Source organism: Netta rufina (assembly GCF_964035555.1).
Source record: "Netta rufina genome assembly, chromosome: 12".
NCBI lineage: Eukaryota > Metazoa > Chordata > Aves > Anseriformes > Anatidae > Netta > Netta rufina.
The window spans coordinates 4,335,841-4,358,590 of record NC_140135.1 but is presented as its reverse complement, the minus strand read 5'-3'; the positions used below and the strand labels follow the sequence as shown (position 1 = coordinate 4,358,590).

Sequence of the window (22,750 nt, the reverse complement as noted above, 5' to 3'; positions counted from 1 at the left end):
GCTTTGGAATGGCTGCAAGAATGGCAACGAGGTGGAAGAGCACTCCTGAATTCTCTCCTTCCTGCGAGTGAAGGCACTGGAGCAGCATTTCTCATCCTTGAAGGGCTAATTAATTCTGGGGCAGGGGAAGGAGTGAGTGGAGGCAGGGCAGGTTTTACAGCTGTCCCTACGTTATTTTGGTCACAGCAACTTTCAATCACGTTAAATTTGACATTTCCAAACATTTCTCAATCTCTGCATTTCCCCTGCTGTACTCACATGCCTGCTGGGAAAGGCTTGTGCCTAGCTTGGTTCAGTTTCCTGCAAACTTGTGGAATCTCATCCAATTTGGATTGCGAGTGGCTCGTGGAGCACGGGCTGGGATCCCTGCAGCAGGACACAGTGAGTAGGCTGCTAGGGCAATGTAATACCGTGCTCCACTGCTTGCATGTTGTTTAGCCCTTGTGATCTGCCAGGAGGATAACCTGCACTTGTCTTTATTGCTGTAGATACCTGAAGGAAGGGGAATACATCTCTAACCCGTAGCAGGAAGGGACTACAAAAGTAAGTTCAGATATTCTCTCTGCTCTCTTCAAATAGTACCTCAGAAAAACAGAAGCGTCCCTCACATTCCCCAGACTTCACACCATTCAAAATGATTTCTGTAGTTGATTTTTGATTTGTAGAATGATCTTAAGCAACTTGTTTGAGCTCTGTGGCTGAGACTGTGAACTTACAGGACTAGATAGTTAGGATTCTTGGAAGCAAGGCTTGAAAGCAAATTGTTTTTTCTTTCTTTCCTTGTGGTTATTTTTTAAGATTATTATTGTTATGGACACTACTTGCAAATATTTGCAGCTTCTGGGAATTCGATTCCCTGAAATGTAACATAAAGATCCAAGACAATAATTCCAGGCAAAGTATTGCCACTTAAATTAAGATGGATAACTGCAGATATCTGTTTTCAGTTTTCTGTAGGCATAAGAGTTGGAGTGGATAATTAAAGCTTTAGAGGCTAGTAGGAGAACGTAGCAAGAAAGATGGTCCTGCTCTTCACACACAATATAAGTTGAGGGACAAGACCCACTCTTACCTTTACAATCCATTAGACAAAGCAAAATGCTCATTGTCCCTCATCTGGATTCTTCAATGCCTTTCCTGATGAGTTTTCTTTAGCCAGAAGTGTCATCCTTTTATTTATATGATATTTATTGTTTTGTTTGGTTTAGTCTGCTACATAGCATAATCTAATTTATAATCTGTTTTAAAATCAGAAATCCAGAACTAATTTTGTTTAGAACAAGTTATGTGCTCTGTTGTCAAAGCCTGATGGGTGCATTGCTATGCGTTATGCTATGGACTTCAGAGAGACTCGGTGATTTACACAAGCCTATATTCATCTTACCTAGACAGAAAGAGATGTCTTCATCAGTTCAGCTCTTCAGAGATCAGAAGTACCACGAGCTGAAAGGGCAGTGTATCCAGCAGGGACGGCTCTTTGAAGACCCTGAGTTCCCAGCCTCAGATGAGTCCCTTTTCTACCAGAGAGCTCCGCAAAAGAAAGTTGAATGGAAGCGCCCAAAGGTAAAGGGCACCCCCCTTGTGATGAGGTGCTGTTTGTGCTGTATCACTCCCACTGTCTTCTCTGTGCTAAACCAGTTATCTTAGTCTATTCTCCCTCTCTCTTTCCTTTCATTTCTTGTCAGTGTGTAGTTCAGACATCAACCTCTCTGTCCCATTGCTGTCCAAAACAGAAGTCGTGCCTTACTGTATAAGGTGAGAAGGAAGCATTCTGCACAGCCTAATTGTGTTTTTTACTGTTGATGGCTCTCTAATAACAAGCAACAATGGGTGGTGACTCCAGCTTCAGCGGCTTTTAATTCATCCCTCCGTTTAATTAAGAATATCTATCAGTAATAGATCAATAAATACAGAAATATATTCTTTCAGAATATTCTTCATTTTTGGGGTCAGTCTATTTACCACTGTAGTTTGATGTGTTGACAGAAGCATTTCAGAAATACATTCATCTCTTAATTGAAGTTTCTCTTTATTACCTGTCCCTCTGAGGGCCTGGTGTGCAGGCACAGTAATGGCAGTACAAAATCTGAGCTTTAGCTGCTAAACTTAGTGCTCCCACCATGTTGTCATTTTTTTTCTCCTTCTTAGGGAAGATATAACCCTTGCAAAAAACATTATAGAAAATGAGATGTTATGAACTGAATACATCCTCCTGCCTGGGATGCCGGAAGGAAATTAGTCATGCAACTCAATCATTTGTTCATCATAATAGCTTTCCACATGTTATCAGAGTAACTTGTATCTTATTAAAATGTATGGGGAAAGGAATCCTCACAGTAGCAAGGGGGAGTTGCTCCAATTCCAGGTAGCTGAATTATTGTTTAGATGTATGAATATATTATTTGTAATTTTTCTTGGAGGAGAGAGTAGGAAAAAGAAGATCTGCAGTCTGCCCAGCAAGGGAGGCTAGCTAATGCAACAAACAGCCAGGAGCAGTCAGTGGAGAGGTCTTCTTACACTAAAAGAAACTTGGGTATTTCCAACTGCCACTGACAGAATGAGTTGAGAGCCCGTGTTATCAGCATATACCCACTTTCTGTTCAGAGCAAATGGCTTCATTTTTGTTCCATGGAGAATTAACTTGTGTTTCCAGAATCTGTTGTCTTGCTCTCTGTATAGTGCCAGAAATAAGAGGACACCATGTGTGTGTGGTTTGTTCCCAGGTTACCTTTGTATTAACTATACTGGAACCAAAAAGCTCAACTACGTATGGGTCTTGAGAGGTTTGGGTGAGTCTTGCAGTATGAGGCAGGACACTCCTGAGCTACTCCCAGGGGATACTCAACTACGCGGATGTGTAGCTGATGTAGAGAAGTGAAGACACGTTCCCAAGACGTGTACATAAACTTTCTGTACTGAACTCAACACCCTGTTCCTCTGCTGAGTTTCACAGAGGTTCTAGTGAAAACTCATCAGCCTGGAGTGAATGCAGAGTTTTCCTTTATTGATTGATAACATCTCTGATCTCTGCATGGCTGTGTTGAACTTACTGCAAATTTTGCCCTTGACTTTTATAAAACCTGGATTACACCCCAGTGATTTCATACTCAGAATGAACAGCTCGTGTCTGCACACAGCCTGTAGTGCTGGTATCTGTTTGCCACTTCACCTAGCATCTTAACAGGAATCAAGTATCGTGTCACTCTCTTCTGACTGTGGTTAATGTGCTGCACGTTTCAAGCTGTTAATATTACTTATGTTTGGGGGCTGGTAACTGGTTTGCTCTGAGGTTTCATGCTCCACATAGCTTGTTTTTATAAAGCAGTTCAGAGCCGTGAGCCACGTAAAATCATTCTCAACTTTGACCCTGTGGCTTTCCATCAGAGTGTGACCTGTTCCCGTATTCTGCCAACTGTAGTGAAGAGGACACTGGAAGCCTGTAGTGAGATGCACACAGTGTTTTTGCTCTGAAGTAGCATGTTTTTGTCCTTAATTTTACACGTCCACTGTTGGGATTAGGATTAATGTTCTGGAAGCACCAACTGGCTGGCTTTTCTAGAAGAGCTGATCTGACAACATGACCTACCCCATACACAGCTGGGTCTGTTCCTTGTCCTGTGTGATGGGGTGGCAGGGGAGGCTGACCAAGGCTGGGCTGTATTTGCTGGGATAGCATTAGGTTGTTTTTTTTTTTCCTGCTGATGTTAATTTCTCACAGCAGCTTCAATAGTGAAATTTTAGTGAGCAGAACAAAAGTTTTCCTACTAAGTGGTGAAACGCTGTTTTGTGTCCTCCCTCCATCTACAGAGGCAGTGGGTAGCTTGCCCAGATGCCAGTACTCAGGTACCAACAGGAACAAGCACTCTCGTACTTCAGAAAGCTTTCTGTGACGCTGTCCGAGCAGCTGGGGAGTGCAGCTTTGTGTGCACAGAGCTGTGGGCTTCCTCTGCTTTTGCTTTCACTGATGCTGGTGTCCCAACAAGAACATTTGGGGTCTGGGAATCTGTGTCTTTCTGAGGTGAAAGCTGGTATTCTAGTTTCAGCTCAGAAATATGCTCACACTGTTCCGCCCCTGACTGGCTGGTGTTGGCCAGGCAGACCAAATGCACAGAAGGGCTGTCTGTACGCTTGGGTTTTATTCTGCCCGAGTGAAGAAAGGAGTATTAGAGGGCGAGAGAAAAGAGGAGGAAGGGCAAAGGGTTTCTTCCCCTTTGTTTTTGTCTTTGGATTTGCACCTGCAACATTATGTCTGTGCTGTTTGCTCATTCCAGTCACTCGCAGCAATAGGTCATTAACAGTCTGACATTAATTGGTTGTTTTGCACACGTCTCCTTGGGAAAGCGAACAAAGCCAGGGTAACATTACTTCTGTGACACCCCTGGGTTAAGAACCTGGTAACACAAAGGGCACCGTGTAATTACTGCGCGGCCTCCCTAGCGCGGGGAGACTTTCCAAGGAGAATTTCCATGCTGGAAAGCTCGTCCAAGAAACAGGAGCGATGCAGGCTGCTCATGGGCACTGCTGGGGCTCAGGTTCCTGGCTGGGGGCGGCTGTCTTCTGCTAGGGGATAGGAGAAGCCTCCTGCCCCCTGCCATCTCTGCTGGCCCTGGGACATCGGCAGCCACCTGTGCTGGTTCACCCCTCACTGAGGGCAAACAAGGCCTCTGTGTGGTGCTCCTGCTCAGCACCGGCGGTAGCAGCAAGCAGCTCTAGTGAAAATACTGGGGAATTGCAGTCTCTCTGCTTCACGTGTCTCGTCTGCCTGATTTTTAACGAGGTTTGTCTCAATTTTGTCACTGACACGATTGACTTTGCAATGGTATTAACTCCCAAGGACATTTTGTGTTAAGCTAATAGTGGTGATCCTCCAGCCAGGGCTGAAAGAGCCGATAAGCTTGCTGCAGAGATAAGTGACGCGTTAGTTAGGCATTCAGAAGGCAACATAATAGTCTCATCTGACAGGATGAGAATATTAGTGTATGCTTTCCTGGATTCTCTGCCTGACCCTCTGGTTTATAAGCCCTGATTACGCTTTCCTTTGCATCTTTTCTTTATGAAAGAGCTACCCTCATGTCCTGGAAAGACAGAGCTAGTTCTCCTTCAGTAAGACAGCCCAGAAAGACACTAGCTGAGATGATGGCTGAGCTGCTTCCCGAGAAAACCCTCTCATGTCCCAGACCACAGAAGAGGTTGCTGTTGTGTTTCATTAAACCCCAATAACCCACTGGTGCCGAATCTGACTGGAAGTGGGGAGCTGTGTGCTCATGGCCCACTGCCTGCCCCATGCTCCTAGAAAGACTGCATGGAGACTAACTGGTGGAAGATAACCAGTTGGCTACGGAGCTAAAACATCTTGTGCTTGCAGTGCTGGAAACCTCCCCCACCTCTGTATCTGCCTTAGAAGTCTTGGCCCAGCTTTGGAAGGGAGGGGAGGCTCAGGGCATGCCTGCCTGGGTGTTTTGGCTGGGTTAGCTTTGTGTTTTGCACTAACTTTCCTTGTCCCACATATTTTCCCAGGACAGGATTTGGGGTCACAGTAAGCAGTCCTCCTGAAGGTTTATTAGCATCCCAGTCCTCACAAATTTTGCAGAATGAGTGTCACGAAGGGCTCAGGTGGTGGTGCTCAGCACTAGGCTGTCAGGTGTAAGCACAGCTGGGCTCAATGCCCCTCGGAGATAAGGCATGGCTTGCTCATTTGCTTCCTGTCTCCTCTGTAAGCTGCATTGCTTCAGTCTAAATCTGTTTTCCAGTTTGTCCACGAACAAGACCAGAGACATCTGCTTGTTTTTGGCACTGCCTGTCAGCCTTCAGTAATTTATGCAGGAGAGGCACTGGAAAGGGAAGGAGGGTGGCACGCTGTGTCTGCGTTCGGGTGGCTGTCCTGCAGTGCACTGCGAGCACAGAGCAGAGCCACAGCTCCTCCGTGGTGCTTGGGGGATATCAGCCAGGATGGTGCCTGGGGTAGCCCAGAGCTGGAGGGAGAGCGGCGATTGAAGGGGGATGCCACGAACTGCCCTGACAGAGCGGCGTGAGCTCAGAGCAGCTCGGTGTGGCTACATTGCTGCCTCCTGTGTGACAACCAAATCAGCTTGTAACCCCTGCGAACAGTGATGCTTCATTGCTTTGTCAGGTTTCCTCCCCACGCCCACAGCTCTCTTGATGTAATGATCACTTGTGGCTCTGCGTGCCTTTCCTTCTCCCTTCAGCCTCTTCTTTCTGGTTAAGAACATGGGGCAGGGCAAGCACACTTGCTTGATGAGAGCAGAGGTTCCTCCCACTTCTCATCCTCCCCCTTTGTAGGGTCTGATGTCTGTTCTGTGAAAACAACTTGTCTGCAAAGCCTGCTGACACATCTGGAACCAGCAGAAGCCCTTTTGTTTTCTGTTTCCCTGCCTACACCCAGAGTTGTCCATGTTTCTGTACTGCTGGTGGATATCGACTCTCAAAGCACAGTCAAACAGAAATTGTGAAGCCTTGTGTGCTGTGACATCTGCATTTACACCTGAAGCACACGCATGTATGGAACATGCCTGTATCTGGGAGGTGAGGCAAGGTCCTTCAAAATGTGTTTGTAAGCCTCTGCTGATGTTGAAGGGAGCTCAAGAATCCTTTGCTGTGCCTTGAACATATGAACGTTACTGGGAACACAAAGGTGGTTTCAGGTTGTAGGTCACTGTGTGAGCCACGCACCAATGCCTTGCTGCTTGCTTGTTTGTACTTCTCCGGGACGTGTCTGTAGGAGAAAAGGACTGCGGAAGACTTGGCCTTGCATTAATGTGAAATAAAGCTGCTTTGTCCTTTTGCTTCTCTCGCATCCACAGGTCATAACACCGTGGCTGTTGTCCTTCGCAGACAAACCAAGCCTGGCGTAGCAGCTGTCACCTTCTGTGGGTGACTTTCAGACATGGCACTCTGCTGCTAGGGCTCCAGGAGGATTACAGGACTTGCTGGATGACAGCATTTAGCATCTGAACAGGCATCTTTGTCTGCTGTAATTAGCTGTGATTACACATGCAATTACATGCAATAACAAGGAGGCTATCTGCCATCATTACCACTAGTTTTATTTGCCATTAAAAGCAGATTTAGCTTGTAGTCTTGACCTCCAGATAGGAATTTCTTGTTCCTAGCTTTTCAAATGATTGGCAGATGTTTGGTAAGCATACTTGTGTGCCTATATAAAGCGAAGGGTTGGAGTGCATCTTAATTTTTCTAGCTGAGCATAAGCCTGTATGCTGAAGGATTTCCTAGAAGAGCTCTATAAGGTCATAGGCAAAGTGGGCTCCAACTGAAGTGTAGGCCATTCATCTAAAAGAAATAGAAAAGAAACTGAGAGCTAAATTCTGGGAAGATGCCTGCCCTGGAAGGTACCTGGAGAGGTTGATGGGAAGTTGGTGTGCACATGAACTGTGCTTTTTGTTAAAATTGTGGAGACGGAGCGGACAGCATGGTCCTCTCAGAGTGATGCAACCTCCTGTTAGTATGAAGGACGTGGGCAGGGGGATGAGAGGTAACAGGAAATCATCGGAAGACGACTTTTAGATGGTGCTAAATGCTTTTTTCCCTCGTCAGCTGTGCACACACCAAGGCACGTGCTCCGTATCCACCTGCGGATGACGCCCGGCGTTGCTGAGCACTCGGTTTGACAAGGTGCTGCGGTGTCCCTGGCGCCTGGCCGTGTCCCTCTGTCCTTCTGTGCAGCTGTCAGCCTGCAGGGCAGTGGCTGCTGCTGGGGAGGAAGGCGTTAAATCTGCCCCAGCTGCAGGGGCTGGGGCATTGGCGCAGCTCCCGGAGATGTGGCAGCACACAACCACAGAACCACGCTCTGCTCACGCGTCGCCCAGGCAACTGCACAGTCAAGTGGCAGGGATTTAAATCCAATTGTCTTCAGGTTGTTGGGTTTCATTTGGAGCTGGGGGAAGGGGTGGGGTGACGGGTGGCTGTTACTGATCTGACAATGAACTGCCACACGTCTGAGATCCTGGTGTAAGCAGGACTCCACCGTGCTGTGTATGTGATGCTGACATTGGTGCTGGCACTTGGCTTCCAAGCCTTGTTGGAGGAGAGACTAACAAATCTACCCCAAGAGCTCTAGGTGTTTAGTGAGGGGGGAAGTTTAGGGGAGTTAGCAGTCCTCCATACGCCTGAGCTGTCCTCGTCCTCACACCCCAGCAGCCTGCAGGCAGGAGCAGTAAGGTTTTTAAAGGCCCCGTGGAACTGGATTCCTAGGAGAGGGTGTCAAAAAGTTGAGGGCGAGATCTTTCAAATCCAGGTCAAACCAAGCTTCATCCGTACAGTACAGCTGCAATCCAGGATCAGTTGGATCCAGAACCTGCTGTTCTGGTGTCTGATCTGGTGAAATCAGCTGTGAGTTGTGGTCAGCAGTGATTTGTGTGTGAGAGAGGGCCACGTGAACCACCTGAGACTCAAGGCATTGTGAAGCACTTAGCAGCATCCTGGCATGGCTCCAGTATATTAGGAATGTTTCCATGCTTTAAAAGCCAAGCAACATTTAATCAAGGGGAAGAACACTTAACCAGGCATCGCTTAAAGTGGCTCATGAAACTGCTTTTATTCACAGTGAGCAAGAAGGCCCTGGCCTTGACTCCAGCTGTACTTCCAAAATGTTTTTCAAGCCAACCGAATGTTCACAGGTCTGGGCAGGGAAGGCCTCTGTGAGGTAGTGAGGGTGATGACCTTGAAAAATAGGCTCTAGAAGTGATCAGACATCGGCAGCTTCAAGTTTACTGTCGTGGTTAGAGAGCATAGAGAAGAACAATGAAGAAATTGATCTCGATATAACTTTATGTTATTATTTTAATGTATTATTTGAAGAACTTATTTAGAAAAATTACCTCAAGGATTGTATAGCTCTAGGGCAACACAGACTGATTCAAGCATGTGAAGAAGAAGTGAGTTGTTACTTTATAATTTGCTTTCTTTTCCTGTTCCTATACTAACCCAACTATATGCGTTACATACTGGTGTACAGAGAGCAAAGAAGTAACTGGAATCCACTGAAACTGGAGTTCCTATTCTTGCAACCGGGGATGTAAGTTATGTAAGTTCTTATATAGAGCATTAGAACAGAAAAGCATTGTCGTTATTACTGCTACCATAAGATCATCCTGTAATCACTTAAAAATTAACAGTAGCCCTGGCTGCTTCAAATAATTGGTCATTTCAAGGAGCAAGCGCTTGTCAGAAAAAATGGTGGATTGGTGTGTTTTTGTTGGTGTGGGGAGGGTGGGGATATGTTCAGTGTTGCAACTTCCTCCCAGATACACTAAGTCAAATGAAATATTTCTTGAAATTTTCCTTGGAGGCAAGGAAACATTTTCCAGCTAGAACGGGACTTTCCCTGCTGGTCTCCTAAGGTACTTAGAACGGCATGTTCTGACAGCGGCCGGCCAACTGATTCCCTGAGAACAGTGTGGACTTTGTTATGTTCATTTTCTCCCATTATTATTTTCTCCTAAAGTTTTGATTTTTTTTTTTTCACTGAACATGTTCTGAAAAGAAAATGACTACTTCCTTTTCAAGGGAGCATGCCTTCATGTGTTCTGGCCTTCCCTGTTTGCTCTGTCTTCTCTCTTCCTCCGCATATGAGACCTCTTTGCTCAAATTATTTGTAGCAATAAAAGAAGCAAGCTGTCCAGGTGAATTAACCATTAGCTGTTGTTTGCAGTGTCATGCTGATTAACTAGGCTTTCTGAGAAGAGTCATGCTGGGCTTTTTCAGCCTTTTTCTTCTAGACTCTGTGCTTTATCAGTGTAATGGCCTCGTGCAGATAATAGATCCAATGTGGTGAGGGTACCAAAGTGTGTGTGTGTGCATGTTTGTTTCTAGCTCTTCTGATGGTGATTTGCTTTGAATACAGGGGAAGGGGGTGTCTCTCTAAAGAGAACGGAAATAAAAGACCAAACGACTGTCTTTTTTTTGGACTGAAGAGTGCTCTGACTGGATGCCAATGCATCGTTTTGGTGGGTCGTGGAATATGCTGTTGCTTCTATATCTGGGATGTGCCTTGTCCTGTTGCCTCAGAAATCAGACAGATGACAGCCAAAGCGAGTTAAGAACAGAAAGAAGGACCAGAATTAGAATGATGCCCTTCAGCACCCTGGCAGATGAAGGTGGTGAGCTACATGCAGCTGTTTTGTACCATTGGTTGTCCTTACCCTGCCTAGTAATGGCAAAGGTAGGGTTGTCTTGGGCATGTGCTTGTGTGTTTCCTATCTGGGAAGAAGGCTTCTGTGTGTTTGTTTTCCTTTTCTGGCTCGAAAAGGAACAAACAAAAAAGAGAGGCTTTGATTCCTTCTGGAGGCTGAGGAAGGAATCCGATAAGACTGAGATCAGTTTGGGGTGGAAATGTCTTCCCTAGATTTTCAGTGTTCTGTCTTCCAAATTGGATGACAGGTTCAGTCTTGTTTAGCTTGGATTCGACCAAGATGCCTTTCTTTGGGGCAGTTTAGATTTGTAATTTTTCATGTAATGAACTATTTTACCGTTTGTATCTGTGAAGGATACTTGACAACAGGGGCTGGGCAGCCTGTATCAGAGCTCCTATGGGGAAGGGCTCCCTCAGCAACTTGAAAATTGTTTCAGGGATTAAGAATTGCTGAATAAACAACCCAACTGCATGGAGACCAAGGTTCAAATTCCAAAGCTCCTGCAGGTATTCATCAGTCTCTCACAACTCCTCATATGAAAGGTTTATAATCTGCCAGGCATCTGGTTTTGGATGCAGACGTTCTTGGTGCCCAGCTAGGTCTTCTCTGATGTCACTCAGAATTTATAAGGTGCAAAACTGTTGATACTCTGGCAGCTTGGGGAGGATGACAGCCAGGCTTAGAGCCACAAGAAGGTATTTTTTTTTTTAATGTTTTGGAGACAGTGTTCCTCCTCTATCCTGTCTGAGTAGGTACAGCCAGGCTTGCTGAAAGAGTAACAACACTGACTTCTTACTTTCCTTCTTTGGTATTTCTAAAATGGGGTTGAGGATCTGGGCAAGTTCATGGTCATCCTGATTAGATAATTTGAAAAGCTTTTTCCTTCTTCTCTTTACTCTGTCACCCTTCATGGTTTTCATTTTTTTAATGTTTGGCTACAGAACAGTGCAAACAACGACAGAAAACAGGATTTCTGTTTACCAAGGCAGGTTCAGGCCTCTGTGAGTCTCTTCCCATCTCATTCTGCCAGTAGATTTATGAAGAATTCACACGTGGAGTTGTGACAAGATATTTACAAACCCAGCGGATAAACTTTCACTTTTAGGGGGCATATCACACATAAGCCATGTAAACCATGGCTGACAGCCCACAGCATCTGAAAGCATCCTGGGGAAATGGGGACGCTCCAAAGGAACCACTGAAGAGCCTACAATTTAGGCTTGTAATAATGTTTAAAGTTAATATTATCAATAGTCTGTTCTTGTTAGCTAATCTCTCAGGGAGTCAACCATGCTAGAGACACCAGCCCAGTTCCTCATACAGACGTCAAGCATTTCATGGGTGCCAGAGTCACCAGGTTTTGTGTCTGGTCCAAATAACTTAACAACTGCTAGTGCTTTGTGCTCTGAGGTCCCCACTCCGAGCAGGCAGACGCGGTGTACGAGGATGGGTATTTGACAGGGACTTGGGAAGCCAAATGGTGCTACAGGAGGATGAGTTGCATTACCACACCATGGCAAAGCTGTGGCATTTCGAAGGCAGACAGAGACCCAGAATCTGTGCTGTAGATATTGACAGATGTTAGCTAGCTTTCTCAGGGGGATTTAAAAATAGATGCCTTTCTGAGGTGAGTCAGCATTCACATCTGCTAAGGATGGTGGGGAAAATAGTTGTATTCCTGATGGACGGTATAGCCATCTGCTTTTCTAGATGATGTGTCCAAAAAGCACAGAAAGCTATTGGACATAGCAGTGCTCAAATGCAAAGGGCTGCTGCAGATGTGTTGTTAAACGCTTTCTTTCACAACTGTTTTGTTCCTGTAGCAAGGAAGGGAGCAGAGCTGTGTGTGGTGCCCTGAGGACTCCTCTCACATAACCAAACAAACAAGTAGGGATCTCTTAACTCCCTTAATCCATTCCGGCAGTTATTGCTAGCAGTGGCCAGGGTTCAAGTCTTGGAGGGGCACGTATGGCTGTGTGACCCTTGTCTGAGTCCAGTTTTCCTAGAACAGGATCTGCTGTTCAAGTCAAGGCTGAAATTCGTCCCGCAAGTTGCCACGAGGGGAGGTGAACTGGAAAGTTCAGTGCGTTGTGGCTCAGCCGTGATCTGAATAAGAAACCTTGAAAATTTCATGGTATTTCATCCAGCTGGGATCCATTTCTGTGTTTGAGAAAGTTCATCAGAAACAGGAACGGGAGCTCTGCTCCATCCTAGGCTCTCACGCTTCTCTTAGCCATTCTGCACCGGAGTGGTGCTGCCTGACCCTGGCAGCATGCTGAGCCCTAAAGAGGCCTCAGTAGAGTTCCCGGGAACACTAACATGAAAACTCTCTGTATAGGAGAGCCTGGTTCTCCAGAGCTGGGGTGGGGGAGAGGAGCTCTCCCTTTTAATTTGAGAAGCACTATAGGAACGGAAGCAGATACAATTTTATTCTCCTGAAGATGCTATTTCAGAAAACATCCTTTTCCAAAGAACAGGAATTTAGGAACTTGGTTTGATTGACTGTCGTTCCCATCAGTGATACAAGGTGGTGCAGCAGAACAAGGTACAGCTTGCCAAGCGTGTTTCTGGGGATGAAGCCGTGTCTCCCTTCAAAGCCTGTTTTTTTTTTTGCTGTGGACCAGGCTGTCTTCCTGCCTGTCCCCCGGTGGGCTGAGTGTGAGAGGCATTGTGAAAACGTTGTCTGGCATGGTTCCATCTTGTTTTCTGACTGGATAAACCATTCCTCACATCATATTTTGTCCGTAATATTTTCATCTGGGGAAGTGGTGACATGTCTTTTTGGGAATTGCTGAAGTGTTCCCAGAATGGAGCTGTTGCTCAGCCTTATTTTATTATTTCTGTAATTTTATTTTTATTTTCCCTGGAGCATCTTGTTAAGCCAGAGCTTACCCAGAAGAAGAGATGAACAAGGAATTATAAAGCCTTCAGCTGTTAGCAAATACCCCACATCTGACCTCTGATGACTGAGTGCACCCTGCGTGACGTGAACGTGGTGGCTCAATCCTGTGTCACTGCAGAAGACTGTGTGTTCCTCATTGTGCCCTTCTGTGCTGGTGATGTCTGACAAGAAGCACAAAACACGGTGGCACCTGGCCAGCATTCCTGCCCTTGCTGTGTAGCTCTGTGTTCGGTGGATGTCCTAATACACAGCTCCATCCTTCTTCCCTCTTGTCTTGCAGGTACTGGGCCAGTGTGAGGCACGAGTTTCCTTTTTTTTTGTGGCAGTATCTTTAGATATATTCACCCTTCAATGAGTGTTGCATTTATTTACATATGATGGAGAGGCACTGTTCTGGAAGTGGCATCTTTCTCAACAGTATTATTCACCCAAGTCTTCCAGGGATATAATTATGAGCAAACATTTGTAAATGACATGCATGCCTGCCAAGCAGACGGCTCTCCAGATGCCAGTGTTTTGTTATCTTCTCTCCTGGCAGTTTTTCCAGTTTATACTCCCCTCCTTCAGACTATATGGAGGCTTTCTTACGTTTTTGCTGTTTTTTCCTCTAAAGAAAAAATGCTGAATGACCTCAATGTCACCTCTACAACATAAACACTACGATTCTGAGGTTCAGAACGTTTCTTTAAAGTTTAAAGTGTCAAGTTTTGCTTAGTTGATTCAATTGTCATAAAATGAAAAGTGGCCTCTCAGAAAGCCAGCCTCTATTTGTCCTGAGGCAAAGTGATGACGGAAAGAATGACATGGTAAAATTTATTTTAAGCCTGTAAAACAAAAAGCCTGAGGGTCAAATCCTCGGATGGTGCAAGTCTTCTTACAGTAATTGTTAGTTCATTGATTTAGGCTTTCTAATGAATTAAATGTCTGGCTTCTCTGAAGGAAAAATTATAGCCCAACCATGCCAGTTGCAAAGGAAATGAAGGTACTGTTCTGTCAACACTTCTCTTCATGAGTGGAAAGTATTCACCTCTGAGGCAGAGCATCTTTAAGAATCAATTTGAAAGAATGCATTGTATCAGGAGTTTAATGCTTTTCTCATTTCATTTCCAAATATACCAGGGTTTTTGGATGAGTAAGGTCTTGGAATCTGAGGGTTTTTTTAAGTTATTATATTTTAGATTTGCAAAATCAGTTCAAATTTTATGCTCTTACCCTGTGATTTAAATGTATGTTTCCTTCGGGATTAATTCTGTTTAAAAACTAAATAAAGCTATGTGGTTTTCTGTCTAAAAGGAAGCTTTGAAAAATCCTTCACAGCTGAAAGAACTGCCTATGTATACATAATGCATGTACATACATACATATATACATGTCCTTTGAGATGGGAAGGCAGACCCTACTGCTTATTTTCACTCCTCAAATGCAGAATACCTTCAGCCTCCTCAGAGGCTGACAAAATCCTCAAAGACTCACTCCCAAACTTCTGTGTCGATCTTTTCATCAAAGATAACGAAGCATACAGCCTTAAGCAGCTGCTTTTTTAGTTGGCTGCAATTTTTTGGGTGGAAAACTGGCCCTGGAAAAGAGCAGAGCTGGCCTAAAGAACTGAACGACTGGGGATGTCTAATAGACTATCTAAAGCACACTAAGGTCTTCTCATTGCCTGGAGCCAGCATCTTCTAGCCTGATACAATGAGTAAATAATTAAGATTTTGTTTGCTTTTTATTTATTTTTTCCTCCCTTGTAACTGCCAAACCTTTAGTCTTGTGATGGTAAGCAAAAAATTTGATCTCATTTAGCAATGATCCGGCTGTGGGCTGACCTTTGGTCTTTCAGTTTAGACTTATTGTTGTTTCAGCTTTACTACAGGTACAAGCATTCGTGGGGCTGATGAAGAACCTGAATGCAGGTTTGCTCTCCCTTTAGCTCTGTAGATAATTGAGTCTTCCTCAGAGAGTTTGTGCAGAGCTGATCTCGATGTAGTTTTTTGCATGATCGCTGTTGTCACTTTTCTTCTTCCTTCAGATAAAGGTCATTTAAGACCTAGACATGCAATTTTCCTCCCTAACTGGAGCTGTGAATCCAGTACCTCTTCCTCTGGCCTCTCCTTTCTTGTTCCCTGACTCTGCTCTCCCCAAAGGAAAGTTAGCAGAAGTGATAATTGTCTAAAAACTGTTTTCACATTCAGACACATGATCTGACAAGTAAAACAACCAATATCTGAACTGTAAGAAGAATATTTCAAATTTAATCCAAACATATCAAATGTAATCCAGCCATGGCATTTCTCATACTTGTTTTTAAGGGTCTTTCTCTGTTCTTAGAGGCATTGTGAATCCCTCATAAACAAAAACGAAGCAGTGTATCCATTGATGGATAGGGGTGGATTGAGGGGACTTGTACCTCTGCTGGCGTAAAGCAACATCTCTCCAATTGCTTAGCTAAAGTGAGGCTGATTTACAGCTGAGAATCTGGTCTGCTTCTCTGCATCTGAACAGGGTAAAAATTATGGACCCTAAGAGGGATGCTGTGCTTGGAAGAGATAGGTAGGGGCACCGTACTAAGTGACTTCTGCAGACATTCCAAAAACTGCAAAAATTTAAAAATAAGAATCCCCTCTAGTCAACCACAAGTACACAAATTGTAAGGCAAGGAATAAAACACTATTGGCAAAATTCACCATTATTAAAACCCGGCCTTTTTTCTTGCCTTGCCTTTTGAGAGCTGATATGTTTCTGTAGGTTTTCTACTTACGTTACTTTGACTTTTGGACCATGATTGAATAAAATAACTGATGTGATTGATAGTGTGAGGGTAGAGTTAAAAGGTGACTCATACTTTTCTCTTGAAAGTAGTCTATGTGCTGAACACCAGCAGAGAGATTACTGGAGACACAAATGTGCCAGAATGACTTCAGTGTCCCTGATGGGGTTCAGAGTTTCAGCTGGCTGAGATGGTTTTCCTGGCACGTCATAAGGAAATTAAACCTGGCAAGAGAGGAGCAATGCTGGGATGTTCTCCAGCATTTAGAGGTGGAGCTCTGCAATCTGAAGTCTGGATGGGTTTGATGTCTAGTCTAGTTCACGTCTGAGTTATCACCACCTCTCAAACCTCTCTTCTTGGGTGACAAGCAGGCTGCTCTCACAGTGGAAGACCTGGAGAGGTTTCTGTCTTCTCAGATGACTAGAGAGGCTTGAAGTTCTAACACTTCCTAAACGTTCATGGAGAATCTCCTTTTTTAATGGAATTCTTATGGTGCCTTGAACACATTTTAATAGGAATTGGAAGTCTGGATCCCTTCTGGTTCACCCAGAATGTAACTTAAATCCATAACGAACAGCTTGTGCTGTCTGGAAAACCATTCCTGGGAGTAACCACTGTGAGTATTCCCAGGGCTAGCTGCAGTCAGCGCTTTAAGATAAGTGGGAGCTGACTTCATATTGGAATTGCCACCATCTCTCTTGTAGTGTTTTACCTAAACTGGTAAATCAGGGGGGTAATTTCTCAGTGATGGCAGACTCTGTCCCTGTTGGCCATCACTGTCGATTCCTGCTAACCTGCTCATTTACTAAATAGACAGTTCCACAGAGCCTGCTTTTTCTTTTCTTATTTATGTGTGTGATCCTCTCCTTGAAGATAGGAAATCCTATGCAGCCCTAAATGAACAACAATGGGTTGTGATATGCACCCTGATCTTTATACTGACTTTATTTAAACTGATGAAGATGCAGGTCTGTTAGCAGTCAATCTTGTGACTAAAAAAATTCCAGGTCTCCTGTTTGCCATCCTGGCTTTCTCTGTTTTCTGACAGTTGAATAACATTCTTTGTATTAGTTTGGCATTAAATAGATGTAATATTAGTGTTCAGAAAGGAATTTGTCTGAAAGTAGTAAATTCAAATCAGTGTATCACATTGGGAAAACAAAAGATAAGCATGATAAATGCCGTCAAAGTGCTACATGAAGAAACAGCATGATATAAATAAGAAAGAAAAAAAAACAAAACCAAAACCACAACAAAACAGTTTCTTATTACATCTTTCCAAGCAAGAGGTCTCTGAAGCATCTAGACAATTTAAACAGAGATTAACCTGATTGCACTTCAAGCAGGATACAATCCCAACCAAGTAAGCATTCCAAAGACCCTGGCAGGCTGATTCCTCCCAGTGAGCCAGAGGCCTGCGGTGATATGTGTCAGACTGAAGCTGCTCTAGCCTTTGTTTTGTATTGAAACAGAAGGAAATCTTGGGCTGTGAAATACCTTGACAGTGATCGTGAGTTTGGAGTCACTTGCATTTGACATCAAAGTAAGTAGAGCCCTCCCAGAGCGAATGAGGAAGGAAGAAGGTGCATCTCCAGCTGTTACACTGAGCAGCCGGGTGGTTGTGGTCTTATTTAGGGGATGCTCTGCAACCTGCAAGACAGAAAAGTGTTGATGAACAGTGAGCAGTTAGCAATATTTGCCCTCAGTGTCTCTGTTCCTTTCATCTTTTTTTTTTTTTTTCTTTTTTTTTCTTTTTTTCCCCCCATAGAGGAAGTACAATTAGAGTCTTCTTGTCGCCAAGGGGGTATCTGTTTCCCTCTGTCACTGGCAGTGCTTTGCTACTGACCAGTTGCAACTCAGTTTGGTAAATGGGGGTACATGTCCTGGTGTCCATGCCAAGGAGCAGAATGGGGGCAGGATACCCTGGGGAAAGTCTTATCCTTTATTAGCTGTCAGAGTGCCCACAAGAGAGGAAGATACCAGAAAGCAAGCGTTATAAACAGATCTGTGAGATATGGAAGTGGTTTTCTTGTTGAGTCCTTCTGAAACACATTGAGTTGATAACAAAAGGTAGGGAGGAAAAAGGAAATGTGAGAACAGAATGAAGGAGGCTGAATGAGAAAGGAAGGTACCTGGCTAAAGAGTGACTTTGAGTGAATTCATGGACATAAGGGCAATACAAGCCAGCGTTTGGCAGCATCAGCTGCGGAAGTGGCAAATCAGTCTCACACTTACGCTGAAGAGGTTTACCCGTTAGCACTGAATATCATTCTTCAAATTTCCAAAACATTCTGAAGTTTTGACAGAATTAGAAAGAAAGGGACTTACCCAAAATTAATTAATCTCAGCCTTCTATCAGCAACCTATCTTAGGCAAAATAGGAGCTAACCTACAGAGAGGGAAAAGCATGTGCTCGATTGGCTGGTAGGAAAGTCACCTCTGACTTTGCTTATGTTTTCTACTCTTTTTACTTTAGAAATCACTGTTAATATGAGTTTTTTCAGTTTCATCACTCAAGACTGAGAGACTTATGTGCTGCTGTTTATTTTCAAGATGCGTAAATAAAATCCTTTCTGGTAATTTCTGGAAACCAAGAGAGATAATATACATCATTCAGTTTGGCTGAGTCATACAAGTTGGTAGTATCCAGAAGTAAAATGAATGCTGCTGTGTCATTTTTGATGCAGCATTTTTGTATCTCGGAATTTCCTCTTGCAGAAGGACTGAGACTCTTTACGAAGTGAAGGTTGTACAGATTGTCAGACAAACAGGCATTGTGCATCTGGGGTTCGCTCTCGCCACTGGCCTATTTGTTTTGTTCCTTAGCAACTTTTTCTGTGTTACTCCCCTTGGCTGCAAATCAGCAGCGCTGGTGGCCTTTCTTACCGCTCTGATGGGTGCTGGTGTTTATCCTTGCCTAGGAAAACTTTGCTGCTGTGCTATTTGCTTGCACCTGGCCAGCACCAGATGCTGGTGTCACTCTCCTGGCTGCAGCTCACACCTGGTCTGGGCAATGGATGGAAGGAGCAAGCTCTACCAGAAGGGCCAAGCAATATCCTGGTGGGAAGGCTTTTTTTCTTGTAGATGAGTGATCTGATAAAGTTCTGGTGGCCTGGCAGCACTAACAGTGGCTCTCTGCAAGGAATCAGGCATATCTCTGTATTACTAGAAGACAAATAGTCTGTTTCACGTGATCTTTGCCATAAAGGATGTCCAGGCTATAATTTAAGAGCCTGATCCATGTCCTGTTAGAACTGAGAGATGCCATTGGCTCTGACTTACATAGGCCCAGAAAGTAGAGTTTTGTTTGCCAGTACAAAATTGCTATTTTTTTAAACATTAATTTCAAAATCTAACATTTAATATATTAAAAATAATCTTGTATTTTATGAGGCTTTTGTCTTCTGATCAGGATTTCATATATGCAAGTTGAAAGTTCCTCTTTTTATGTCACAAAGCAAGCATAGTCCAGAATGTGTATCTAGGAGGTTACAAGGGCTAATCCATGCACTGTTATCCCAGACATTACAATTTTTTTCCTTAAAACAAAGTGTAGGAGAACACCTCAAGGTGTTGTCTGGAACAGATGAGGGGTTAGGAACATTGAGACTGGGAGAAAGGGATAAAAGATTTTTATCTTGAAGAAAGTGTCTGAGATAAATGTCGCAATTAGTAGATACTGGCATCTAGGCTGAAACCAAACCCTGCTGGAAAAAGGATGGCGAAGAAGAGGAGCTTGTTGCTAAAGAGATTTATGCTTTTTAATGTGGCTTAGGCTTAAGCTTTTTAGCCTTTAGGGCTTGTGTATTGCCATTGGATGAGGAAGAAATATCTGCCTTGAAGTAGAACAAACCACCTCCGTCTTCATCTGAATTTTCATTTCAGACAGTGTTTCTTAGAGGGCTCGACTTTGTTTTTGCTACATAATGCCTATTCACTGAATAATGACATAAAATGGGTGATTTTGCTGAACTCTACTCTTTTATCAACAGAATATTCCCTGCCTTATAAAAGGCAGTGATCAAGAGTTCAGCCTGCAGCTGTGACCAGCCCCCTGAGACACAGCGTGAGCTCAGGCCGGACAAACCCAGAGAGGTCCTGGCCACTGAGCCATAATGGTGCTTATTATCAGGCACAGAACAAAAATTGTGTACAAAATTTTCCAACCTCCTTTTCTCATTGTTTTCATTTCCCTCTTAGGAAATTAGTTCACGAACTTGATTGAAAAACATGTTTTGAGGAAGCACTAAGAACCCATAGCTAAACTGTGGGTGGCCTGTTAGTCTGCTGAACCAAGACTGAACTTATTGCCCAGGTCTGACCTCAGCCATGTTACTTTTGCCTGGAAGGGATGTCAGGCAGTTATTCTAAACTGACTGTCTCCAAACTTGCCCTTCCCTCTCTCACTTGCATTTAATGCAGCGGTATTCCCTAGCTCTGGTAGGTTGCCCTTTGCAGAAATCGAGTTAGGCTGGCTTATACCACCTGATTGTCAAAACTACTGTACGTTAAGTTTTTCTTGAAAATGGCCTCTTCTGCTTTCTATTTCAGTGGAAAAAAAAAAGAAGGCAAATTGGTCTGAGATCCCTGGACTGCTGGCGGCCAATTTGGTAGCGGTTACAATGTGCTGAACAGCGCTCCCAAACAGACAGCTGACGGCACACAGGAGGCTGACTGCACGGCTAATGTGCACTGAGGCTGACCTGTCTGAGGCCCTTCCCGTATGCTGCACATCCCCGTGCTGTCATACACAGTAATCGCTGATACTGATTTAAACTCAGTTATGATCGATCTTATTAAATACTAAGGAATAGACTTGTAATGTCCCTATTCATGCAGGTGGCCAACTCATCCTAGAAAGCTCCTTTGATGGCTGTGTTCGTAATAGGAAGTGTTGAACATCCTCCAGCCTCGAGTAATATCTACTGCCCTAAGATAACACCTCTTTTTCGTGGAGCATCACTATCTCAAATCACAGTAGAGAAAGCATTATACAAGAAAATGTTGGCTCAGTGCCCATAAAATTGTGTTGTTTCTGATGCAAAACAATGACATTTTCCAAGACATCAAAATTATGAAGTTTTAATCAATTAATGCGATGCTTTAATTATGTTATTTACCCCAAATTATGTCAAACTTATGTTAGCTTCAGGATGGCAGAGGCTAAAGCACCATAGAAAATGGAGCTGTGGATGAGTGAGACATGGATGAAACAAGGTATTGCAGAACAGACGGCAACATTAACCAACCAAAAATGGTCTCATACTGACGCCTGCTCAGTGTTGGATCTCCCTGCACCAACAATAACCTTTGGGAGATTTTATCTTAAGATCCTCAGTTAATACTTTAAAAAATAAAAAATAAATTCAGAGAAAATAACCTATAAAATCACCATATTCTGGGTTGTGAGCTGTACTACCTGTGTTGCATTTCCTATAACCAGCTGGGCCTGCTTCTTGATGTGTATTAATTACTGTGGCTATTTGACGAGACCCTAATCAAAGACACTAAGGGCAATGTTTTCTGTAGCAAGCGTTTAAAAGGTATGGTCTGTTCTGAACTGTTTACCTTGTTTTATATGGTCAGCAGAGGGAGAAGTTTCTCTCTAGCCTTGTCACACTATGAGGGGTGGTAAGGTAAGGTCTGTAAGCTGTATTTGAAAGACCTTGTGTTTTGGTTAGAGCGGAACCTGGCCGAGAGGACGTGACTGTTTCCTGAAGTGAATCTGGTCCTAAGAATGGCATCTCTGCTGTTCGTGAGGAAAATACAGGTTGTATTGAATTTAGAGAAGGAAATAGGTTGGGAAAACAGCAAGGAACAAGGCCATTGCCTTGTAAGTTCAGTGAGGAAAATGTGCTATCCTCAAGGCAGCCTTTCTCTAAGAGCAAAGCTTTGTGAATGCGCTGCAGCTCTGTAGCACGTTGACATCAAGCATCACAAGCGAAGGCAGAGCAGCAGGACAGACTTTAACATGCTTCCAGGAGGATGCTGGAAGACCAGACAGTCCTCAAGTTATTTCTGCAGTGAGGAGCGCTCTCAGACCTTCGGTAAACACGTTGTTTGTTACTGAGGTTCAGGATAAGGTCAGCCCCACGGCAATCCGCTTGTACCCCTTCCAGCGACTGTCAGCATTCTGGATGAGAGCGGCTCCAGCGCTCCAAGGGTCAGGTGAAATCTAGTGGCAGCCAAAATACACACCGCGTTGCCCAACATTTGAGTTGTTTTTTCTTCACAAGGATTGATTCAGATCCTCCCCGAATACACGTGTCCCGTAGACAGGGCAAGGCTGAAACCCATGGCCTTTACTGAGTATTAGTCAGAACTAGCCCCAGACTGAAAACGGAAAAAAAGAATGCTATAAAAATGTTTGTAATGCATTTGGTTTTGTAACAGGATTTATTGGAGAGGGACGATTGGGAAGAAGCATTTCCCAATCCCCAAATAACTGTGTTCTCTTTTACACAAGGCTGGAGCAAACTGGTGTACTCTTGCCCTTGCCTATGTATGGGAGGGTTTCTGTTTTAAGCAGTGCTTGGCATTATCCTGTTCTTAGGGACAGATGTTGCTGGAGAATGGTCACGAGGTTTACAGAGTAATTATGCAGCCTGGGGTCAGAGCGTACAGACAGAAACCTGAGGGCTAAATCTGCCTGTTGTAGATTGCCATGGGGTAACAGGACAGACGATACCGGCTGCCTCGTGATCTCGGTTAAGGGATGTTTCAGTCAGGGTCGTAGCTGACCCCAGTTCCCTTTTGATGGAAGTTTCTCTGAGAGCTGTCCTCTGCAATGTTGGAGCTGTACCCCAGCTCGTGGCTGTGACTTAGGAGTTCTCCTTTTCCATTCCCAAGGCAGACTTTTCTCAGGCATAATGAGGTTGCAAAAGGCTTTCTGCATACATTGAAGTATGTAGCACA

General features: G+C 44.1%; 1 protein-coding gene across 3 annotated transcripts in view; it reads left to right on the top strand.

The window, feature by feature from the left end:
- The window catches only part of CAPN6 (calpain 6), a 56,913-nt gene that overhangs the window by 6,794 nt on the left and 27,369 nt on the right, over positions 1-22,750 (top strand). For 2 of the 3 annotated variants that reach the window (XM_084293854.1, XM_084293855.1), the window contains exons 2-3: positions 489-543; positions 1,389-1,563. In XM_084293854.1, the coding sequence (XP_084149980.1) occupies positions 1,399-1,563 (165 nt within the window). In that variant the 5' untranslated portion in view covers positions 489-543; positions 1,389-1,398. The remainder of the gene's footprint in view (positions 1-488; positions 544-1,388; positions 1,564-22,750) is intronic. The other variant, XM_084293856.1, reaches the window with a different exon arrangement.